A 23,130-nucleotide genomic window follows, 5' to 3' on the forward strand; every position below is an offset into this window, starting at 1 on the left:
CACCAACTCACTGTCTGTCCAAAAAGTGATTCAAAATATGAACTTCTCACACTTCAGTTTTGAAATCTGAACTTGGATGCCACACAAGGCTGGTACTGAGCTTTGGAGGTTCCCAAATTAGAGGCTCAGAGCGCTCAGGGGAACCACAGCGACTTAGAGCCGCTCCTGGTTCACATATGGATTTTTCCTGGCATTCCCACCTTCCACAGGCTCACTGGGACAGGATTCCTGTCCCCCTGCAGCTCCCTGGGCTGAGCAGTCGCATTCATATCTTGTGTGACAAAGTTTATAAGGCCCATGGTTTTCTGAATCATCTGACCCGACCCAGAACAGCAGCTTTATTTATACTCACTTAACTCCTCTCTCAGGCAAGTGAAAATACAGCCAAACATCAGAGCTGCTCGGCCCCTGGATACTCCAAGCGGACCATGTGCTACAGTTACAAAACTGGGTCTCAGAAAACCTTAACTAAATAATGAAATTCTGATTTTAGCAAAATTCACCACAAAATAAACACAAGTACGTAAACATTTAATATAAATATTTTTAAAATCCCAAGAAGTCAAAAGAAAGTGAAGCAAAATAAAATATTATTTTATGAATAAATAACTCCCTATGACTCTTCTAACTCCTAAAACAATCCATGGCTACAGGTTTTCCTTCACAACCAACCCAAAATGCAACACTTGATCAAGCCATCAATCATCAAGGATTCCTCCCCTCCTGGTGACATGGGACACAGGGACACAACATTTATAACTGCAACTCATTAAACTGCCTTAATTTTAATGTATTTGTCTCCCAAAGCAATAATTCAAGTTGAAAACCAGAAGAAAATGAACAGAAAAACTAAAGAACTATTCTGTCATTAAATAATTACAGCTTGTTTTACTCTCTGTGAGTGTTTTCCTGCTCACTTTCTCTGATCAATGGGGAAAAAATTTGTGCAGAGATGTTCCAATTTCACCCTCTTTAACTATTAACTCAAGGCCACCATCACGTTTCAATATAGAACATTAAAATAATCAGAGCAATTTCAGGTCTGTTAAAGGTGCAGTCAGGCATCCCAAGGGGGACACAGTTTACTCTGTTTTACTGCTGGCCCAACATTAATTTTCTCGTTATTAATGGGTGGAAAATCTCTTTTGTAGCCAAGGAAGCGTAATTATTTTAAATTTTCAATGTCTTGCACTTCACAGCTCTCAGCTGCCAAGCTGGAACGAGCAACACTTCTGGAAAGCAGATCATTTATTTACCACATTTAAAAGAAAAAAACCCCCAGATATTTATAAACCAGCACCATTTCTTAGCTATTTACTAATTGAGAATCTTATTTGAAAACTTTCCTCTTTGACACTAAAATTGGAACGTACCTGCCCCATCCCATTGATTTAACAGCTGGTCCTACTCCCAAATTGAGTGTGGATGTAGCTACAGCTACAGAAGTGTTTTAATTATTGTATTTTCAGTTTGTTTTAAGGGCTTGTATTGAAGAATAGGGTGTCTTTCACTCCCTCTAGATGGGTGAGAAGCCAGGATCGAGTCCTACAGCTGGAAAACCGCTCCATGCTGCATTTGAGCGTAGAGAAAAGCTTCTATTGGGAAAAGCTGATCCAGTAGGAGAAGACTACCAGGCAGCTTTTGTAACAAAATGTCCTTTTCAGAGGCTCTAAGGCTACTTACTTGCCTTAACAAATTGGCAATTGAAGCAGAAGCTCTAAAAAAATCAAATAGGGGATAATTCTCATCTTTCCTGGCTGCCCACAGGGTTTGTTGTACATATAGTTCTTGGCAGTGCAGCCTGCCGGGGAAACGAGGCACAAACCTTCCAAAACCAGGAAGGAATGATTTAAACAACCTCTGAATAGACATGAAAACTTCTACACTTAACTTGCCTCCCAAACCAGACACAAGGAATGGAGAGGTTTGTATGGACACTCCTGGAAATCCTGCCTGGAGCCCAGGAGGCCACGTCGAGGTCAGGCTCTGCACTGACCACAGGACACCACAGGAACTGGGATCCCAGCACAATTCCCTGCTCTGGTGGCCTCAGAAGCTCAGCCCAGCTTCCAGAATTATTCACTGCATTGGTCTGCATAACTCAAGGCTCCCATGGAAAGTGGAACTCCAGACAATCATGAAGATGTCCTGGCGTCCTCCAACACCAAACTCAAAGCTCAAACACCAAGGCTCCACAACTATTGATCATATCTAAAACTTAGGGCTGATTTCTTCACACTTTATTTCATCTATAAATTGTGAAAATGACATCTCCACAGGTTTTTATGTTCCACTTGTTCCCACATTGCATCCTCAAGGCCTCGTGCCCAAACCACGCCCTTCTTGGGGAGCCCAGAGGATCTGGCCCTTCCTCCCCTCTGCAGGGGCAGCAGAAAGAAACTTCATGGGCTGAATGAACAGATTGTCCATTAGCTGGGGATAAAATGATATTAGAGACAGCAAAATGAATATGATTTTAAAGCCTTCACTAGAACTGTCCCCAACCATCTAAAATTTAAGTTATAAACCACAGCTGCTGTCCAGATCCTGTACAAAAAGCTTACCAAAAATCAAGATTAATGGGTGCAATGATCAATACCTTTGACATCCAAAAAGTTGCTTTGAATGGGAATAACTACAGGTGATTACGAAATGTTTCCCTAGGCATGAAAAGAAAAGGGCCAAGCTGAATTGGGTCACACATTTGTTGGCTGAAAACTGCAGTGTTGGGGACATCTAAGACTTGGTGACAAAAATCTCATTAATGAAAAAGCACTTTCTTAGGCAACAATCACAAAATACATTATTTCCATCTAAAAATGTGATCATATCGCTATGCTCACTGTTTTTTACTGGAAATAAACCATGGAAAGTAAAAACTGTGATTTATTAGTTCTGCCTTGATACACAATTCAACTTCCTTCTCTCCCTCGGTGTCTGCAGGAACTGGCAGCTTTTGGGTAAAACACTTTCATTTGTTGCATCAAACCCAGTCCAATCAGTAACTCAAGTTAACCTAAAAAGAATATTCATCCTTGTGCTTCATACTTCTAGAAATCCTGAAAAATCCCAATTTTATGACCCTAAACCACTCCAAATAAACAGAATACATGTGTCAGCTACAACGGTGACTCCGAGCACTCAGAAATAAGCTCCATTTTCCAGTATCAAAAATCCTGTCCCACACCAGCCACGTTTTGTAGACAAAAGATATTAATGTAGGCAACAGATTTGGGCCTTAAAAAAATAATAAATGTAGAGAAAGAAATAAAAATGAGGAGGTTGGTTATTTTGGGGCCTGTTGATAACATTTCTGCAGAGATGAGCAGCTGGTCTAGGCTGAAACATCCATTTCCTGTCCCATTTACAACCCAGCATCGTTTATTTTATGAGGAGGGAGGTAAAAAGAAATTCCCTGAGTTCTACCCCTGTCATCTGTATTAAACCCTTGATCTCTGTAATGTTCAAATTACAAATAGTTCACTTTGCTCCTTTACCAGCTTCTTCCAAATACCAGTAAGAAATACCTAGATATTACAAATATAAACATTCCACATTGAACTGAAGAATTAAAATAAAAATACCAGTATTTTCAGCAAAATATAATTAAGCTTGGCACGGCTGTTAACTTTTCTGTTTTCCTGGAGGATGGAGGCAAAACTTACAGGTTATCATGAAATTTAGGTAATAGAACCGGTAAATAAGGTAGAAATCTCTCTGTCTGGAACTGATTTCTGAAGCACTGATCTGATTTCCTTCCTTACAGACTCTGTTTTTACTGTATTATCTATGGCTGTGCAGAACTTGCCCAAGTGTAGACAACAACATATTTAGCAAATCATATTCAGCTTCAGCACAAATAAAACATCTATAATTTGCTTTTAAATGTGGTGGAGTAAAGACAACTGCCTGAAATAAAGCTGCATTTATTCAAATTACTTTATTCAAATTACTCTCAAAAGCACATGCAACAATCCCTGTAGTATGGCGAGAAGGGGATCATTTACACACAAGTTGGTTTTAATTATCACAGTCCAAAAAGGCCTTTATACCTCTGATCTGCCCAAATGAAGGGAGGATTCTGCTTGTTTTTAACACGGTAAAAATCTATAAAGGGATCTTCCCAAAACTCAGACCTGAGCACCTGTGCAGCTCCTGGGCTGAGACACGATGGAATTAAGAGGTTTATCAGCCCCAGAAAGTAAAATTTTCAGTGAAACAGAACAGTGCTCCCTGTTTGCCTCCCCAGCACAGCTTTGCAGTCGCTGTGATCTGGTGCAGACACACAGACACTGCCTGAAATTAGGAGTAAAAGTGGGGTTTCAGAGCAAGCAGCCAAGGACAGTATCAAAAGCCACCTCTTGTTTTGTTCCCTGTAATGAGCTCAGCCTGATTGCCAATAGACCACTAGAGAATGGGCTGGGATGATGTTACAGCCCTGGCTTCAAACAAAACCCTGCCTTGATGTTAAATAAAGAACACAGAACCCTGGGCTAAGTGCTGCTCTCACTGGAGGCAGCTGAGGGAAGAGTCCTCTGCTGGTTTGTCCCCATCCCTCCTGCAAATCTCCTGCAGCACACAGCATTTGCAAGCAGCCAAAAATAACACCACTTAAAGAAGTGTTTTGCCATTAAACACCATTAGATCTAAGTGTCACTCTCTAAATTATTGTCATTCCAGTACCTGAGCAAACCAAAGAACTTCATCATAATACAAGTACCCAGCAATTTGCAAAAATATCCTTCCTTTTGAAAAATAACAAGTTAATTTGGTTTTGCATAGACATTCTGCTGCCCTTTAAATATACACAATCCTAAAAACCCTCTCAAGGAGGCAATTAATTAATATCTATTTATCATTCTAATTTAAGCAGCTGTATTTACTTCACTTATTTATTTCACTTAATTAGCATTGCTCCACTCTGGGTATCATCCTTCTTCCAGAGCACAAAGCAAAATAACTGTTCTGGAATAGAGGATTCTCAGTTCACTGCGCAGAGCTCCACAAAAAATTCCCTTCCAAGAAAATCCAGGCAGATGAGAATACAGCTTTTCTGTCACAAACTCCCAGTGAACTGCACTGCACTGTTAAAGAGTTCTGACACAACAGATGGGGTGTCAGAATGACACCAACTGGTCAGCAAAAGTGAAAAACATAAATGACAGACAGTCAGTTCTATTCTCTGAAATGTGACTTCACCCTCATGATCTTCATGGCATTTGCTGCATTTTAGAAATTGTTAATTTAGGCAATGGAAGCTGTTCATTCTCTGACCATTTCCCTCAGTGTTGCTGCAATCAGCCAGAACATTATTTATCTACAGATAATGAAATGTTAATTGTCAGATTAATAAGATCTATTAATACACAAGGTTTGTAGTTGTCCCTGCTGCCCACAGTGACTGTTCACTGATAAAAAGGAAAGAAAGAAATAGGTACTTTTGAGGAGCTTCTTACAAGTATTTTCAGATTATAGCTGATTTCACTCAGGAGAGAGGGTAAGATCACAAACTCTTCAGCAGCAAACAAATAATAAGTTACTTTAAAAACCAGTGAAACGATTTTATTTCTGTATTTATGGAGGACTGCAATTTAATCCATGTGCTGATCCTCTGGATACCTGAGTATCACAACATGTGTGCACCTGGCTGGCAGGATCCCAACACACAGGAATTCCTCAGCAGTGGAAGAGGGACTGAATCTCCTCCCTTCTACCACAGTGAAAGAGTTGCTAAAGTTTGAAATTTCCAGACAAGACAAACTGGACATCCAACCCTCCACAGAGCAGGACAGTCATGGGCACCTGCAGTGTCCCAGTGGCACCAGCAATCCCTCCAAAGCCAAGGGACACATTCCCATGGGATTTACTGCCCTGTTTATCTATCCCAATAACTGGAAAAATCTCTTACCACTGGGGTTAAAAGCCATGCAGCAAATGGGCTTCTCATGAGCAGGGAAATGGGCCACGATGCCATCGCTGTCCGAGTCCTCGCTCACCAGGACCTGGGGAACACAACAGAGCCCAGGATTAGGAGGGAAAAACACTGCAGGGGGGAAATCCCAATTGACTGACACAGGGATTGGTTTGTAAGGTGCTCACATTCACAGCCTGTCAGCTGAACACCAGCAATGCTCAGGAATTCTTTCAGATACAGAGACATGAGACCTTCTCTAATAACCTGGGAGCAACCAGAAAGGATTATGCACTTTATGCCTGCATTTCCTATTTATTTACCTTACTCAAATTAGGGAAAATAGAAAACTATTCCTGTTTTGCTCCACAAATGATGGCTGACTGCACAGCAGCTCATTACACCATGCTGTGCAGGAAGCTCCAGTTAAAGTTTCCAATAACAAAATCACAAAATCACATCCTAGAAAGAAAAGGGAGTATTTAACCCTTACATAAATCAGCATTTTGATTCTAAGTGCACAAGGCAAATGGGTGGAAAACCAGATCAAACCCCAGAGAAAGTGTGCTTGCTTTCCATGAGTCCTTCATTCAGGTGGGAATAGCACAGCTTCCATCCTGCTGTCAGTGGTGCTGGAATTGAGGGATCTGGATTTCCAAAGGATGCAAGGAATGCCAAGGGCTGGGAGTGTGTGTAGAAGCAGCTGCACTGTGGAATTCACAGTTAACATGGATTTTCTCCAACTTGAAACTGCCTCACTGAACATGAGGTAACAGTATTACAAAGGTTGTGACCAAAAAATCATGCCCTCGTAAAATACCTCCTTGTGAACAAAAAAGGAATTAAAATATATGAGAGAGTTTGCACATCAGAGGGAAATTCAGTGGAAAAGGAAATACCTGGGCTGAGATCTGTGCTGTGCAACAGCTTCTGGGAAAAGGCACAAAGAATGAGCTTTTGGGGTCTTAAACAAAAGCCAGTTTGAAGCTGATAAAACTCCTGGGCCAGTCAAACTAAAGCTGAGTGTGAGGACATACAAAGAGACAAAATATCAATGTTTAATTGTATGAAAAGCAAAGATATTCCTAGATTTATAGAAAAGAACCAGAAGATGTGTGGACAAAATCGTGCAAGAGCTGTAGGAGTATTTTATTCCTTGATTACATCCTCTTAAAAGCTAAACTAAGTAAAACAAAAAGAAAGACCTATCAAAAAAGGACTTTAAAAAGGGGGTTTTGTGGTGAGCAAAAACCTCTTCTTACTAAGACTGTGCAAAACCACCCGTTTCAAGTTCTGAATAATTGGTCTGCCTCTTCCAAAATAATCTGCAAGGTTTTTAATACTTCCTATCCCAAACAGATATCAAAATAATTTCAAGATATTTTTCCACTTCAAAAAAACGAGGAATCATCTCCCAGAGCTTTGAGCAGTCACGGAATGGGGCTGGAGGGGCCTGGGCCTGCCTGGCTGTCAGAGCTCAGAGCTTTGGCACTGGCACACAGCACAATTATGGCTTTGCTCTCCCTCGTCAGCATTTCGTGCTCCTTCCAGAACCACGAAACCAAAGGGTCTGGAGATCTTCCGAAGGGCTTTTCAAAGGAGCAGAGCTCTCCCTCAGCCCCGAGACACTGCACCCAGGCACTCCCATCCATCATTTATCACAGCTCCCACTCCCAGGGAGCATGGGCTCAGCCTCAGTGTTTTGCTCTAATTAAAGAGAAATGATAATCACAAAGTAACACCACAAACCAGCTTTACGAAGAGTTTTTTTTGCGGGTCTAGCCTGCTAAATAAAAATATTCAATCAGAAATGTGTAGGTATCACAGGATCTAAATCATTGCTAGGAACAGTTATATAGGATATTCCATATGCATCATCCTCTACAGGCTGTAAACTGGATTAATTCAACATGGCTTTGAGAAAAAATAAAAAGTATAAATGCACTGCTGTTATCACCCCTGCAACTAAACCCCTGTCCAACAGGAAGGAACACGGGATGGCAACATGATCCTTAAATATTTTTCCTCTGGAAACATGATACAAAGCAAAAAGTCACAACATTAAAAACTGCAAAATACCTTAGACATACAAATCTGAGAACCCAAAAAGGCCAAATCTCTCTTTTTATGTGATGTTAACTGATTCCATGCTTTCATTTGTTTTTTTGTCATTTACTGCTTAAAAAGATCTTCTTGAAAAAAAAACCCAGTGCAAAAGGAGTTGTTAAAGATCTCCCCCTTTCACTGCAAACGCGGATTTTCAGGTACAGCAGGTCGGCCTTTGCAGATTCAAACTCAAGTATGTTCATCTCCTGCACTAATCAAGTAAAGCAAAAGAAAAGCCAAAAAAACCAACCACAAAAGAACCTTCATCACTCAAAAATTTGGAAATCTTGGACAGTGGGGAATGTGACATTCAGGGCTCCTTTCTCAGCACCTGATCTGTGTCACTCCCTGTGTCAGAATGGGCATAACTGGCTTTGGGAACACACATGGAAACAACACTTGCTTGTGCATGGAAAGATGAGAAAATATTCTTCTTCTTTTTAAAATCAGCATGAAAAAATAAATCCGTTAGGAACAGAGAAAAATGCTTTTTTTAAATCCCCAATTTCCATTGAAATTTGTCCAGTCCTCCCCCTGCTCTTCTGCACTGCACAGCTGGGGATAACAAACATCACTTTTTACAATTCCAACACTACAATGGAAGGAGGGAAAAAAAAATCCAAGGAATTGGACTTAACTACATCATCAACCAAACGTCCCTCCCAGAGATGCCACCAAACCAAAGCCTGGTCCCCATCCCAGTTCAGAGCTTGCACAGCTTTAAATCCCAGCAGGAATTTCCCTTTTTTACAGAACTTAAGGAACTCAAAATGATGCTGATACAACAGCCGGTGCTTTAGGAATATCAAACCAAACCTTCCCAATGTACCACCAGCTCCTCCAGCCAGCTGAGGGTTTCATGCCCCTGAAAACAGCGGAGTTGGGAATTTTTCCTGAAAATCAAAACAGAGGGACAATTTCCCTAATAACACATGCAAGTGCTGTCAGGGAGCTCGAGGGAAGCAGCTCATTCTCCTTCCCAGAGCATGCAGAGCCCACAGGAATCCTGAGGCTGCAATTTTCTTCCTCCCAAACAGGCTTCCTTCTCCAAGGTAGTGGCCTCTAACCACTCTGCTGTTCCGAGTAAAAAACCTTCCAAAGTCTCTCACTGAGAAAGGTTCATAAATCTCAGCATTGCTCTGGTAATCACAGAGTCACTGAGCTTCAGCACGATCCTCCCTGCAGAGCTCCCAACAAGAGACCAACAGGACTCTCCTGTGAACGAGCCCTCAGCTGCTCCTGATGCCCAAAATTATTTTATCAAGAGCTGCAACAGGATTTTCCCAAAAGCTGCCCAGCCAAAGAGCCCGGGGCTGGATGTGCCAAGCCAAACCAGCTCCCAAAGCAGCTCTGTTACTACAAAACTCTGAAGTTTATCAAAGATTAATCAACTCCTCTTTATCTCACTCTAAAAGAAGAGACAAAACACCAAGGGCATCGTTACATTTACTACCAGCCAGTGGTGTTTGCTTGGAGGGCAGGAGGTAACAGCAGCCAGAGCTTTTTTCTCCTGTGCCATATTTTCCTTCCTCCGTGGTATTTTCCGTACTGCTGAACAGAAGCCACTCGTAATTATGACTTTAATTATTTTAATCTTTAAAGGCAAATTACACCACTTATCCCAGTGGAGACATGTTTTTAAATAAAACATGAAAGTAACACAAATAAAAATGGACCCAAATCTAATCAGGCAGGTCCTACTCTTAATACAATTAAGAAAAGAGTAACCCCATCATCATAAAAACAAATAGGTTTGGCAATAATTATAAATATGAATATGATATCACAAATATTTGCTGTACACTTGAGATCCCCAATGCTTTAAAGAGCTGGAGTTTGATTCAGTTCCTCCACACAAAGAGCCTCCCCCAAGTTACAGCCAAGGTCAAACTTCAGTGGAAAGGGGCTAAAAGTGATAGATCTGTGGCATTAACTACTGCACTCCTTTTAATAGAATCCAGCATAAACTCAAACCAGCCTCGCGCTCAGCCTGAACCATTTATCTGAGACAAAAATGTCTTCTTGACAAAAACCAGATCTCCTTTAATAAAAGTGAGGCAGACAGTATTATGCTCTGAGGGAATCCTGTAGCTCTTTTTATATTTCTATATAAAAAGAATTCTTCTGTAATACATGTAGATATAAAAAGTGAAGAAAACTGAGGCCAAATATCTGAGCACTGGCACATCAGATCAACCTCTGCCAAAGCTGGTCCTAAAATAAAAGCCTTGGTGTTAATGACCAGTGGAATTATGTCTGTAGTTAAAGCTTTATTATTGAATATGCTTTACTCTTTGAGCTTCTTTTTGCTTCAGACCAAAGTTTCACAACAATTCCTGCTCCTGATAAGCATCTTGATGTGGTTCAATTGCTATCAACTCCTCACCAAATGAAAATGAACTTTGGAAATGGCGGCAGTCGGCTGCTTTTTTTCTGAAAATTCCTCTTTAATGCAATAAAAAGTTAATAGGGAACAGGAAAAAAAAAAAACCCACCCTGATCACATTTTAAAACATAAATAGATCAACATGTTATCTTGTTTTGCTGAGCTGTTTTGAAAATATTCCCTCCAATATTTGCCTGAGCTGTGGATGAGCTGCGAGCGCGCGGCGAGATCTCATCAATCACAGCCCCGGCGAACGCAGCACCCAGAATCGAGTTCTGTATTTTTAAATGGCCACATCTTTCTCTGTCAACCAACTGTTAGATGTTGAACAGATTTACATTCAGCCCCAAAACTGGTGACTTTTGAGCAAGGTCATTATTGCAGCCTGCACGTGGGTGGCCCAGTGGATGAATTAATTAAGAATACAGAAACAAAGGTCGAAAGAAAATAATTTTTCTTTCAAACCCAAGCCAATAAAGTCTTACACATTTAATTCCAATTACTGAAAAAGAGGACATCTGTACAGCTTTAGGTTTATCCATTTCAACTAATTAAGGGATTCAAATAAATAGTCCTTCCATCTAACTGAAAAGTTTGCTAACACTTCATTAGAAGGAAGTTTAAACAAGCACACAACCTTGTTAACATATTTTGGTTTACCACAAAGTTACTTGGGCATCTCGATAACTATTTTTATTCCTTTTACAAATATCTCCTGACAGCCAACGTCAATAATTCTGCATTCCTCTGCATTTATTTAATTACCTCATAATTCAAATTTTCTTAAAGTATCACCAATTCTGAAAGTAGGAGCTATCACATAAACAACTGCTGGGGATGAGAGTTTCCTACAGTATCTACATTCATAAGGTTTATTAAAAATACTTTCCCTGCATATTTAATCCTGCAAGATTACATTAGGAGAGTTCTTTGGTCTTTAATTGTGTATTTTTCAGTGGTGAGTTTGCATTTCAGCCTCTGCCATGGCAGCACAGAGCAGGGCAGTGAATGAGATACATCGAGCTCCCCCTCACATTCCTTGTATTTGATGCCTTAGAAATGGGAGAAATGATAAAAAATTACTGAAAACTTAAAGCTGTAGTTAGCTCTCCTGGCTTGTGTCCCAAACATGTCCCTTCATCACCCTACTGGCACAGAAATTGTTATATTTGTACACAGGCACAGAGCAGCTCAGTCCATCTTTGAAAGCTGTGTGCTGTGCTTGAAATAACTGAAGAAGTACTTGGATTTACAAGACTTTAGATACATTTATTTAAAAAAAAAAAAAAAGCTTCTCCACTCAAACAAAATGCTTATTTCTCCTCCAAAATGATGTGTTTGCCTGCCTTAGATTTATTTCGTTGTCTTCCATTTTCTCTTTTTAAAACATATTTATTCCTTTCTCTTTCTTTACTATATCTTACTTTACAGATATATTTAACTACTTGGAAAATGTATTCTTTCACTGCAATACCCAAATTCTTAGTCAGGCTGTGCAAGTGATAGAAATCTTTATTGACCTGAAGGAGGTGAGGTGTTTATTTTGTATTAGGAGGGTAGTGATGATAAGAAAATAACTCCTTCCTGCTTCTGCAATTCCCCTCAGTTGTGACAAGGCTGAAACCCATGTGAGCACACACCAATCCCCAGAGCTGCTACCAAAACCCTGTTGAACGGGATTCAAGGCTTTCCAAGTGTTAATTTAGCCCAGAGAATATTTGACTGGAATTTTTAATTCAGCATTTCCCAGTGAGTGTAGGAAGAGCCTGACAGGCACAGCCGTGGAACATCCCAAACCAGGCATCTCTTCCCAGCTGGAAGTGTCTGTTGATTCCACCCAGAACTCTTTATTTTCAGCAATCTGAAAACTGGGGTAACTAAGACGAGGAAAAATCCCTTTGCTGAGAGTGGCTCAGCACTGGAAGAGGAGTTCCCCCACAGGGAAGTGGAGTCACCATCCCCAGGAGGGTTCAAAAAATAAGCAGATGTGGCAATTTGGTTTCATGGGAATGGCAGGATTCAGTCAAAGGTTGAACTTGATGATCTTGCAGGTCTTTTCCAAACTTAGTGATTCTGTTAATCTGTGATTCTATAAACCAGTAACTTTCAAAAAACCAGAGATGTTTTTTTTTTTAAATGGAAATCAGAGAATGACCCTAAAACACCAGAGAGGCTGGACTTGGCATCCCCAACCTGCTCCATCACCCCTCCGTCTCAGCCACAGTGATGATGGAGCTCAGGTGACCACTCCCAGCAAACTGATTTTCCACAGGAGAGTAAAACAATCTCAGAAATTCCCAGAATGAGGAGCTCACACTTTTGGGATCAGCTCCATGCTCCAGTGTCTGCTGGAGTCCAGGGCAGCCACGATGAGCTCAGTGAGATTCTCGCCTCATTTAAAGGTCAGATGTGCTAAAACACTTCCATGAATTCTGCCTTAAACCCAGCCAGGATTACCCAGCCAGTACAAACAAGTGCCATCCACGCTGGCATTCCTTGCAGGAATTCTCCTGCCAGCACACAGCATCACATCCCTGCCAGGCTCCTCAGGACATGCCAAGATCCCTGCCAAAATCAGGATCTACCAGTTCTCATCTGCACAAAAACTCACATTTCCACTGGAAATAGAGCTGGAGGGACAGGAAAAGACTCAGAGGGACTGGGAGCACCCAGGACACTCCTCACATGAGAAGGTTCTGTACTGGGGCAGTGTGGGATGATCAATTACAAAGTGCATTTAGTTATTTTTAATCAACTTTTTTTTTGCCAGAGGGACATTTCAGTAAGAAAAAATTGTCAAAACATCTCCTGCACCATGAAAATCTAACAATGCAAAAGAAAGGTTATTTTCTTTTTCCTGGAAGAAATATAACCCTAATTCTGAAAGCAAATTGCAGCACTGCAAATAAATAATATAATTTAACAACGTTTAAAAACTTCAGATCACAAAAATATGAATGCAATACATACATACAATTAGGATATCCAACTTCCTAGAGGTTCAAGACAAAACTTATTTTCCTAGAGCTGCTGGCTTATTTATGTTAGAGCAGCAGGGATAGACAAGCGTTATCATTTCTACAGCTCCTCTCCTGTAGTGCCCTTTAGGCCTTGATAGCTCCCTGTATTGTTAGGGTCAGAGGACAAGTTCATAAAACCTCTAAATCATATATAACAAGCCTTAAAAACCTAAGATCTATAATTTTTTCCCCCTAGGCCTATGCAGAAGAATCAAAGCACAGACAGAGACCAGCAGAAATAATGACCACATTAAACAGCTTCATCAGAAATTTATGAAGTAAAATTTGTCTTTTTTTTTTCTTTCCTTGTTGTAGACAAAAAGCCAAAAGATTTTTTTTTTTTTTTTTTTCCTGGAAACTCAAACAAACCCCAACAGCCAACAGAATTATTTTAAGACCTGACTCTAAGATCTTAATTTTATTTTCCATTTTCTTCTTTCTTTTATTTCAATTTTGGAAGAAAATGTCTGTTCTGTTTTATGAACAATCCCCTTTCAATGCAACGTTGCTTGGCTAAGTACTTCCAAAATTAATTCTCAGGGAACAACCATAACAAGGTTTTTCTTTGCTTTGGTTTTTTTTCAAGTAAAAGATTTTATTTTCCTGTCAGAAAAGAAAAGAAAATAACTTGGCTTCTGATGTGTCCTTAACACCTCACTAACTTACCTGCAATGAGCATCATAAAGATAGGGGGAAACAAGAAAAAAATAAAGATTTTTTCTGCTTTAAATTCAATAAATGTGACCATGAGGAAAAAAATATTACAGACTAGTTACAGAATAATGAAGTGTGTGGGAGTTCTGCATAAATACTAAATTCAGGACCAGACACTTTAAAATTAAATGAGTGGTAGAAACAAACAAAAAAAGACACGGATATCTTCTCTGTCATAAAGACAGGAAAATCCAGCAATTTAAAAATTATCTGATAATGGTATGGAGTTTGTAACAAATGATCCTGCCTGAAGCACTGTACTGTGTATTATTATGTACAGTAAATTTATTATTAGTAAAAAAGTACAAATGCCTCACAAAACAGCATCACACTCGATTGCATTTGGGATTTATATAAAATGATAAGCTTTTACACTTCATACCCAACTTCTCTCATATTTCTTTTTAACCTGGATTTCAACAATTCCCCCTATTCCTAAACAAGCCCATGTTCCAGGCACGTTCTGTATTAATAAATATAATCAGAGTACATCTCCACTTCGACTGATCAGCATCAATCAATGTCAATTAGGAACAAGTGTTGGGGAGACAAAATGCGACACTTCACACTTGATCTTGTCAAAGTGTCACATAAATATGCTGGAAGGACAATATATATTTTGGCTGCATCTCAAGCCCAAACAGGATTTTATCCCAGTTCTGTGGGTCTGTAAAATTCCTGCCCTGAAAAAAATCTGGTTTATTTCTCATTCCCAACAGCACAAAAACCATTTCCCTGGGATTGTGGAGGAAATGCATGCTGTGTCTGTGTGCTCACTGTTACCTGTCCCTCTGCCACGGTCTCGGTGTCGATGATGGTGACGATCCCAGGCACCAGGGGACTCCGGCGGAGGTTGCTGTGAGCCAGGATTTCCTCCTCGGTGGCTCCCGACGGCAGCGTCCCCGTGAGCTGTGTCACCACCTTCCCCACCATTGTCAGCCCAGTCTTTATTGTCTGCAAAAAAAGGAAAAAAAAAACTTTAAAGATGTTTAGGGCTGTGCTGTGGATTTTTTGTAGAGATGCATTTTTTTAGGAGTGATGTAGCAGCTGCAAAAGGCTGTAACAAAACAGCTTGAAAACTTTGGCATCCTAGCAAATGGAAGAATTCACCTTTATTTTGGAATTCAATTATGCCAAAGCATTATTGAAAAAAGAAGTATTTTAATGTTCAAAATGTTTTCATATTTAAAGTATTCCAGTGTTGGGGGGATTTTTTAGTTTGATTTTACTTACTCCAAGAGCATGGATGGTCAGAAGGATCAAAGATGAGGCCACGATGGGTGTGAGGAGGGCAGTGTTCACAAAGAAATACAAACAGTCCCCAAAGCTGACAGAGTTTTGTCTTCTGCACAGTGCAAGAGACCAAGAATTTGGCCTTTGCTACTTCTGACACACTCATTTTTTCCTCTGCAATTAAGTATTAAAACTGAATATGGGACTCAAACCCAAGAAAATTAAAAATGCCACCCTCAAGGTCCTGGAAAGGACAACTCCCAGGCACATCCCAGCATAAGGAATGGGACTTTCCAGGCTCTGCACATTTCCCAGACGTGGCTTTCAAAACACGTTCAAAAAAGCACCAGCTTTTAGCAGCTAAAGATGCTGAAGATCGTTTTTATTTTGCTTTATTTTATTTGGAGAAAGAGGCAGAGTAGACACAGTAGGAGAGATGCAGATTGAAAGAAAAACAAGCCCAACTACAACTTTAAATATTTTCTCCTTGAACCAAGGACTGTGCCTTATTTGCCTGTAAAGAACTGAGCAGATTTATTATGCAATATAAATAAGAAATAGCAAAAGAGATCAGAATGGAATGACACTGTAACAAGCCAATTCTTAACTAAAAAGACAAGCTAAGCTGCCTGCTAAATTGAAAAGGAAAAAAATGTCCAGATCCCAGGCTGAAACCAAGAAGCAGCCACAAATCAATTGCAACTGCTTTGTTTAGTGCTAAAATCTCAAACTGCAGTGATTAGAAAACACATTAGTGTTCATCAATTAGCAGCCAAACGTTTGTTTTAATAATTCATGGGAAATGACTTACACAAAGTCTGTTAGTGTGTTGTCAGGAAAACCTCTGAAGGGCCAACAGCAGCAGGCGCCACACAGTATCGATGGCCATGGCCAGCCAGGAAGGCTGATTAACCTCTGAGATGCCTCTGCTGATGGACTCACCCCATTAATGCTAATGGAGATACTTCCACTTAAAATCGAGCCAGGCCTTTAGCACAGGAATGGCTTTGGGGGTTTAAAGTCTTTAGTAATATCCTGCCATTTGTTTCTTGTTATTTCTTTTTATACCCGGCTACGACAGAGGAGAATAAAACGGGTTTTAACAGTGGCGAATTCAGGAGGCTGGGAAAGGTAACATAAAGCAGATATTGATAGCTGAGGAATAAACCTAAAATAGCCCCAGTGCCATCACAGGAATGCATTCCAGCTCTCCTGGCAAAAACTGACAAGGCAGTTTTTTGGCCAGTAGTTAAAATCCTAGAAAATGATTCGTTCTCAGTTTATACAGCAGGGAGGAGAAAGCAGCAAATGCTACACAGCAAAATACCTGTGCAAGGGAAAGGCTAAAAACTGTAATTGACCTGCTTTAGAAAATATCTTTAATATTTATAATGAGAGCAGTGGGATGACAAAGTACCAAACATAAATTTATGGCTCTCTAGAAAAAAAATGACCGTGCTTGTCCAGGCAGCTGAATCCCTGCTCCGTGTGGGAGCAACGTGGGCCTGCAGCAGGGAGAGGTGTGCAGAGATGTGGCCAAGGCCATTAACTCAGAAATATCAGTGCAGAACCATTACAGCACTTACTGCCCTGTGCTGTTGTGTATATTTGCAAAAACTTCTGGGGTAATCTTTAACCTTTCCCATGCCATATCAGCTGTCCCCTCCATCCATTAGGGCTAATGACCTTGCTCTCACATAAGCTGTTAGTCCTCATTAAGAAGTTATCAGGTAACAAGAGAAAACAGATGCAGCCTTTGCTAAATCACTTTACCACTACAGGATTAAAAGATATGGAGAAGGAATCAGGCAAAGGAGTTATGAGGTGAGAAGGACTTGGTTTATAATTTGATGCGAGACATGTGACAGAGCAAATACATTTTAAATGAAATGGGTTGAAGTTTGCACTGTCCCAGTTCCTTTGTCACTGATGGGAACCTGCCAGTGAAGTTTGCTTATAAATAAAATTAAAATATTTGATCCAGTTTCTTTTGTAACCAGTGATTCACAATGCGCAGAAACACACATTATTTATAAGCTCATGTGTAGCCTATCTACTTAAAAATATGGCTGCTCATATTCATTTAAATATAAAGAAATACATATATTTAATTAAAATAAATGTATGCCCTCATACCTCATTTAATTGAAAAATAAGTACAACTTTAATTAGATGAAAAGAATTAAAATGCACCATTCAGTGCCTGTTAGGATGCTTTGTTCCAACAAAGGCCTTGCATCCTTTTAGTGACAACACAATATATTGTTCCTGTTTCTCATAATAAATGTATTTTATATTATTTATTCAATTTCAAACGAAAAATCTATAGAAAGCAGAAAGACATATCAAAAAGATCTGCCTTGGGTGTCAACACAGTGAGGCCGAGCCTCACACTCAGTTTGAACAAGGTGATAATGGGGTTTATTCTGAAAGAAATTCCATGTCCATTCTACTGTGTTTGTCCAACTGGACTGAAAAAAACCTTTATCCTACGGAAGGAACCTTCTAGAGAGGATCTGAAAGGCAGTTCTCCAAAGAGACCCTGCTGAAAGCCCTCAGCTTTCCTTCTCTTTCATATGAAGGTTCTTTCACTTCATTAGGAAACTGGAAGCCAACCAGACAAAAGGCTGTAACCTGGCAAAACAAGAACTTTAATGGAACCACTTCTGAACCAAAAAGCAGCAGTGCAGGGAAAAGGAAAGGACACCCACTTCCCAAAAAGCTGATCCTGTGCTGATCAAAGCAAAGGAATTACAAACCCCTGCAGCTGATAGGACACAACAGCAGCAGAGGTTCATAAATGAAGAATTAAATAAGGAGGGAGTGAAGTTGATGGTGAGGCAATGAGATGGACAAAGAGCTCCAAAGAGCTCTTTATCTTTGGAGCATCTTTATATTTGGAGCATCTATTTGCCAGCAAGAAAGTCAGCCCTGCAGTTATCAGAGATGAAAACCTGCTAGATAGCAAGCCAAGACTCAATGAAATCACTAATAAATTAAACATTGCAGATTTACTGTGGCGCACTCGTGGATAACAAATTAATACACTAAGGGTGAGACACTCCTCAAGAGCCAAATCATGCAAATATTTAAAACTATATTAGTATTAATCTTGTCTATTACAGTAACATCCAACAGGCAGGAGCATGAGCAATGTGCTGTGCAAATACAGAGTAGCACAGCGACCGTGCCCTGGGGATTATCCCTTTTCCTAACTCTCACTGGGAGTTTATCTCTGTACAGAGGCTAACAATCTTTTCTTTCCTATGATTATAAACACATTTTATCTTCAGTATCTATTCACATGATGCAATAGCACTACTTCAGTGTGATAAATTCAGCTTAACAGCAGAATTTCTGGATGATGATCCCTGGCTCGTACTACTCAGCAGGGAAGGTCATCAGCTACAGTGATCTGTTTGCAGGATTTTGCCACATCTGATCCAAACTGGGGCTGATCACACTAAGCCAGTCAGTTTTTCAAACTTATCTGTGCTATAAAAAAGATGTTCACGATGCTGAGATTGAAGGAATTTGGGGAGATTTCCCCTCACAAACCTTTTTTTTAACTGTGCTGATGGTGAAAGTACACAGAAATCCAGCGAATCGCCTCGGGAGAGGAGCAATTCCAGTTCCCCTCAACAATGTAAAAAGCTGTGATTTTTCTCCTTCTCCAGCCACACTGTGATTGTGATGGAATATGTTTGTTTTTATATTTTGTTTTCACATGAGCTGGCCTGCCCTGTGTCTCTCTTTGTGGCTTCTCCTAACTGTTGTTTTCTTCGGTGCCACTGAGCCTTCTGTCCTGCGCTGTCATTTCATTCCTATTATTAGGTTTGTTTTGTTGCACGTATCAGAAATGAGAAGGCTGGTGGTAACAAGGGAAGCTTGTAATCAGCACCGAGTTCAGCTCACAGTGCCAAAACTCACTCTGTGTGTGTGTGTGTGTGTATGAAAAAGAAATGGTTGTTGCAGCAAGGAAAGGAGCTGGGAGGGAGACAGTAAAACAAAAGTTGTGCTCAGTCTTGTTTAAGATTTTTCCAACCCATGGGCTTCTTTTGATACTACAAAAGCCCAGACATTTCTCTGAAAACAGAGGGATTTTATAACATCATCTGAAGTAAGAAAACGAGGCAATGGAACCTATATGTAAACAGTCATTAATAAGCTCTAACCTTCAAAGAAGGTAATTCATTAGCTCCAGTACTGCGCTGTCACCCTTCAGAGAGAGCAAAATGTATAATGGGGGTGTGATGGAGTCCAGAAAGCACCAGGCACTTGTAAAGTCACTTTTCATGATGCTAAAAGACTAATAATTCACAATGTTGATTTCCAATCATATAAACTTGTACCATTATGAATAGCCATTATACAAATCCATCCCACTGTCACTTCCCTCTAATATAAATATCTGTTTCTAATAAATAAAATTTTAAAAAATCATTTCAGAAACAGGAACACTTTGTGGAAAGCTACAGTCAGAGATTTGCAGGATGGGGAGTGCAGGCACGGTGCTGATGCCTGCAGGGTTCTCAGCGTGCTCTCCTCTCTGGGAAGGGAGGGGGGTGATGACACACAGCACAATTCAGCAGGGAAACCTCATAATTATGTTCCACGAGCAGCTCTCCCAGGGCAGATGATGGACTCACTTTGGCAGCACTAATGACTGTGGCAGTGTAAGACTGAATGTTGTCTCCACAGGCTCCACCACGGGATTGATGGCATCGGATCAGCTACAAGAAGAAAGACAGCAACCAAGTAACTACTATTAAACTACACAAACCCATAACCCATTACCAGAGCTCTTATTTATCATGTACAGTGGTGTATTTTTTCCTACAAATAGCAAAAAGCCCTGCTGAGACACTTAACCCCTTTTTATAATCTTCTGGGTGCCACCCAGACTGTCGCGTCCCCCGCTCCAGTTTTCAATTACCAGATGAGTACTCACTAAGAATTCATAAACTTTGAAATGGTGGGATTTTTGGTCTGGCAGCAATACCACAAATAAATTTAAATAAATATAATCAAAAGCTTTAGCCATGTATATGTAACATTAAATATCAGACATTCTAAGAATCCGAGTGTGGCTTTCCCCTCCTTTTTATGACGAGCAAGCAAAGAAATGACAAAGGAAAAGAGTTGTTTGAAACTTTGCATTTAACAGATTAAAGGAATGTACATGGGGTTTGCTTTTTATTGCCTTCCTTCAAAATCAATAAATCAAAACAAGACTCTTGTACCTGCCATCACCCTGCAAAAGTAGGTTTTGCCTTTGAACCCTAGCTAACAATAGAATCTGTGCTTCTATGTAAAATTAGAAAAAAAATAGGTATTTGTTGCTTGCACACAGAACATGCTGCCTGTTTAACTATTTAAGCTAAATAAAACCAAAAATTACTGTAAGATGCATTTGTTTCTAGAGGCTTTTCTGTCCTGCTTATATTTAAATATCTAAATAAAAATACTTAAACTAGGGAAAGCCCACAGTGAAGTTACCTGGGAACACACAAGCCATTTAAACCCCTTTTGTGATACAATTCTTTTGCTGATCAGTGGCTGATGTTTGGCAGCAATACTTGCTGACAAGGGTTCAAGTTTTCCAGCACCAGCAAGGTGTGGCACTAAAGGAAAGGTAGGCTTGAATTTGGGAAGAAATCAGCTGTGCTGGAGGAGGTGTAACAGCAAATACATCTCTAAAGTCTGATAAATTTCTGGCTCAGCTCTAGAAACAGCTTCTCCAGTCACAGGTGGAAGGGAGAAAAAACATCTGCTTTGAAATAAAAATAAGGCATTAGAAGCTGAATTGAGGCTTCGCTTCAAGCTTTAAATGCACAACCACTTCTCTAGGTAACGGCAGTGATCATTTCTTTGCTTGGGACCTATTTCCTTTGTCTCTAGAAAGAAGAAAAAGTCTTCAAGCATTTTCTTTTTTTTTTTCCCCTGGAGCTTAACTTTTTCAAAGATGTTCAAAAGTGGCCAATTTAATGCTGTTTTCTAACCTACAGAGTGCCCTGCTGTGTTGGTTCAGACAAACCCAGGCTCTATCCAGACTCAGTTTCCCCAAACAGAATTTAGGAAGTGTTTTTTGCCTACGTTCACAAGTGTCTGTAATTAAATGCTTTAAACTTTTAAAGCACAAAATGGGTTGATTATTGAGTTACCTCACTGAAACACATGTTGATGGCTGTCTTCTCTGCCTTCCAAGTTCCTGAGCTTAAATCAAATGTGCAGAGTAAAGATCTGATATATAAAAATACTGAGGTTCTGTCATTTTAATGCAACTCCTCTTACAAACCTTCTTTTGCACGTACCTTTTTCCTGAGACCTTTTCTTTTCCCCCATATATATACAAAAATCTAGAAGTATTTTTTGATATCAAACCCCTCCTTACCTTATTTTCTGCATAAGCAAGCCAACGGCTTCCAAGAGCAATAGGATTCATGTTTGGCCCTGGACAAGGATAGCAGCCTGCAAAGTTTGAAAAAGCAACATTAAGAAATATCTTAATGACTTCTTCCAAAGAATTTTATTTATTGCCAAGAAAACAAAAAGTCTAAACAAAAGCCTTTCAGTTGCTAATATCACTCAGTGAATGCTTGCATTTTTGTTTCTGGAGATAAGGCTGTGGTTAGATGAGCTATTTTGAACACTTAATTATGTGTAAATATTAATTTTTCCTTATGTTTGCATTTTTAATGCCATTTTGATAAAAAAATGGCATTTTGGGGTGAGGGAATATTGATGTTTGACTCGACTGGTTGTGTATCTTCACATTTTAATTCATTTTATTTGATTGCCACCTTTCTGTTGGTGAACAGTTTGTCCACTTCAAGCTCTTCTAGATTTTTATTGAATGAAAGGATGTATTGTGCTCTTGGTTTTGTTTTCAATAATTCTATATATAAGCCCTCAGCCTTTCAAAATGCTTTTGGTTTTGATTTTAACAATTCTATATACAAGCCCTCAGCCTCCCAATATACTTTTGCACAAACTTAACTTTACACAGTGGGAAGATTTGTAATTCCTTTAAAAACAGTGGCAATGTTTCCACTGTTCACCTGCTTTCCATTACCTTTATATTATCATTAAAAATAGATGGATACATATGGATAAAAATGAGTGTAGAAAAGAGAATTATTCCTGAGGATTAAAACATGAAAATATCTTTAAGAGAAAATAGCTGCGAATGAAAACATGGCAAGGCTTAAAATGAATCAGGCCCGTATTAAATGGCATTTCATAGATAAAGTCTTTAAAATATGTATTTTTATAAAATGTTGTAAGTAAAATAAATATTTTTATAAACAAAATAAATCATTTGTATTTAAAAATATACGCTTTTACATGAAAAAATAAGGAGGAGAGAACGGGGGGAAGGAGGAGGCTATCAAGCAAATGGTTAATCTCAGTTTTCATCAGTTCTTAGGCTAATAGAGTCAATTTTGCAATTTAAATTCTCTCACTGATTGGCCAAGAAACAAAACATTGAAGACCTTACAGACATGTGTGTCTGATTTAAAGGAGCCCTGGGCAGCTGCTCCTGTATCCCGGGCAGAAGGAGCGCCGGGCTCAGGCAAACAGCGTTTCAGAAGAACACGTACAACACAACTTTTCTGCAGCTTATTGCATAAAATCCTAACAAAAAAAGTAAGTAAAACCCAAACCCAGCCACAGCCAGTTAAGCTTCTATTTCCCCAAAATCTCTTGTATGAGACTCTGACACTGCACCCACAGCGAGGAAAAGCACCCGGATCTCC

General features: G+C 39.7%; 1 protein-coding gene across 1 annotated transcript in view; it reads right to left on the bottom strand.

Moving 5' to 3' along the window:
* Window positions 1-23,130, bottom strand: part of BCAS3 (BCAS3 microtubule associated cell migration factor) — a 299,898-nt gene that overhangs the window by 231,479 nt on the left and 45,289 nt on the right. Inside the window, 4 exon segments of the mRNA XM_042026416.1 lie at window positions 5,909-6,002; window positions 14,921-15,091; window positions 20,020-20,103; window positions 21,765-21,841. Coding sequence (XP_041882350.1) covers window positions 5,909-6,002; window positions 14,921-15,091; window positions 20,020-20,103; window positions 21,765-21,841 — 426 coding nt within the window.

Source organism: Corvus kubaryi, unplaced genomic scaffold, assembly GCF_017639235.1.
Source record: "Corvus kubaryi isolate FWS band 111438036 unplaced genomic scaffold, C.kubaryi_AGA036_p1.0 37284, whole genome shotgun sequence".
Classification (NCBI taxonomy): Eukaryota; Metazoa; Chordata; class Aves; order Passeriformes; family Corvidae; genus Corvus; species Corvus kubaryi.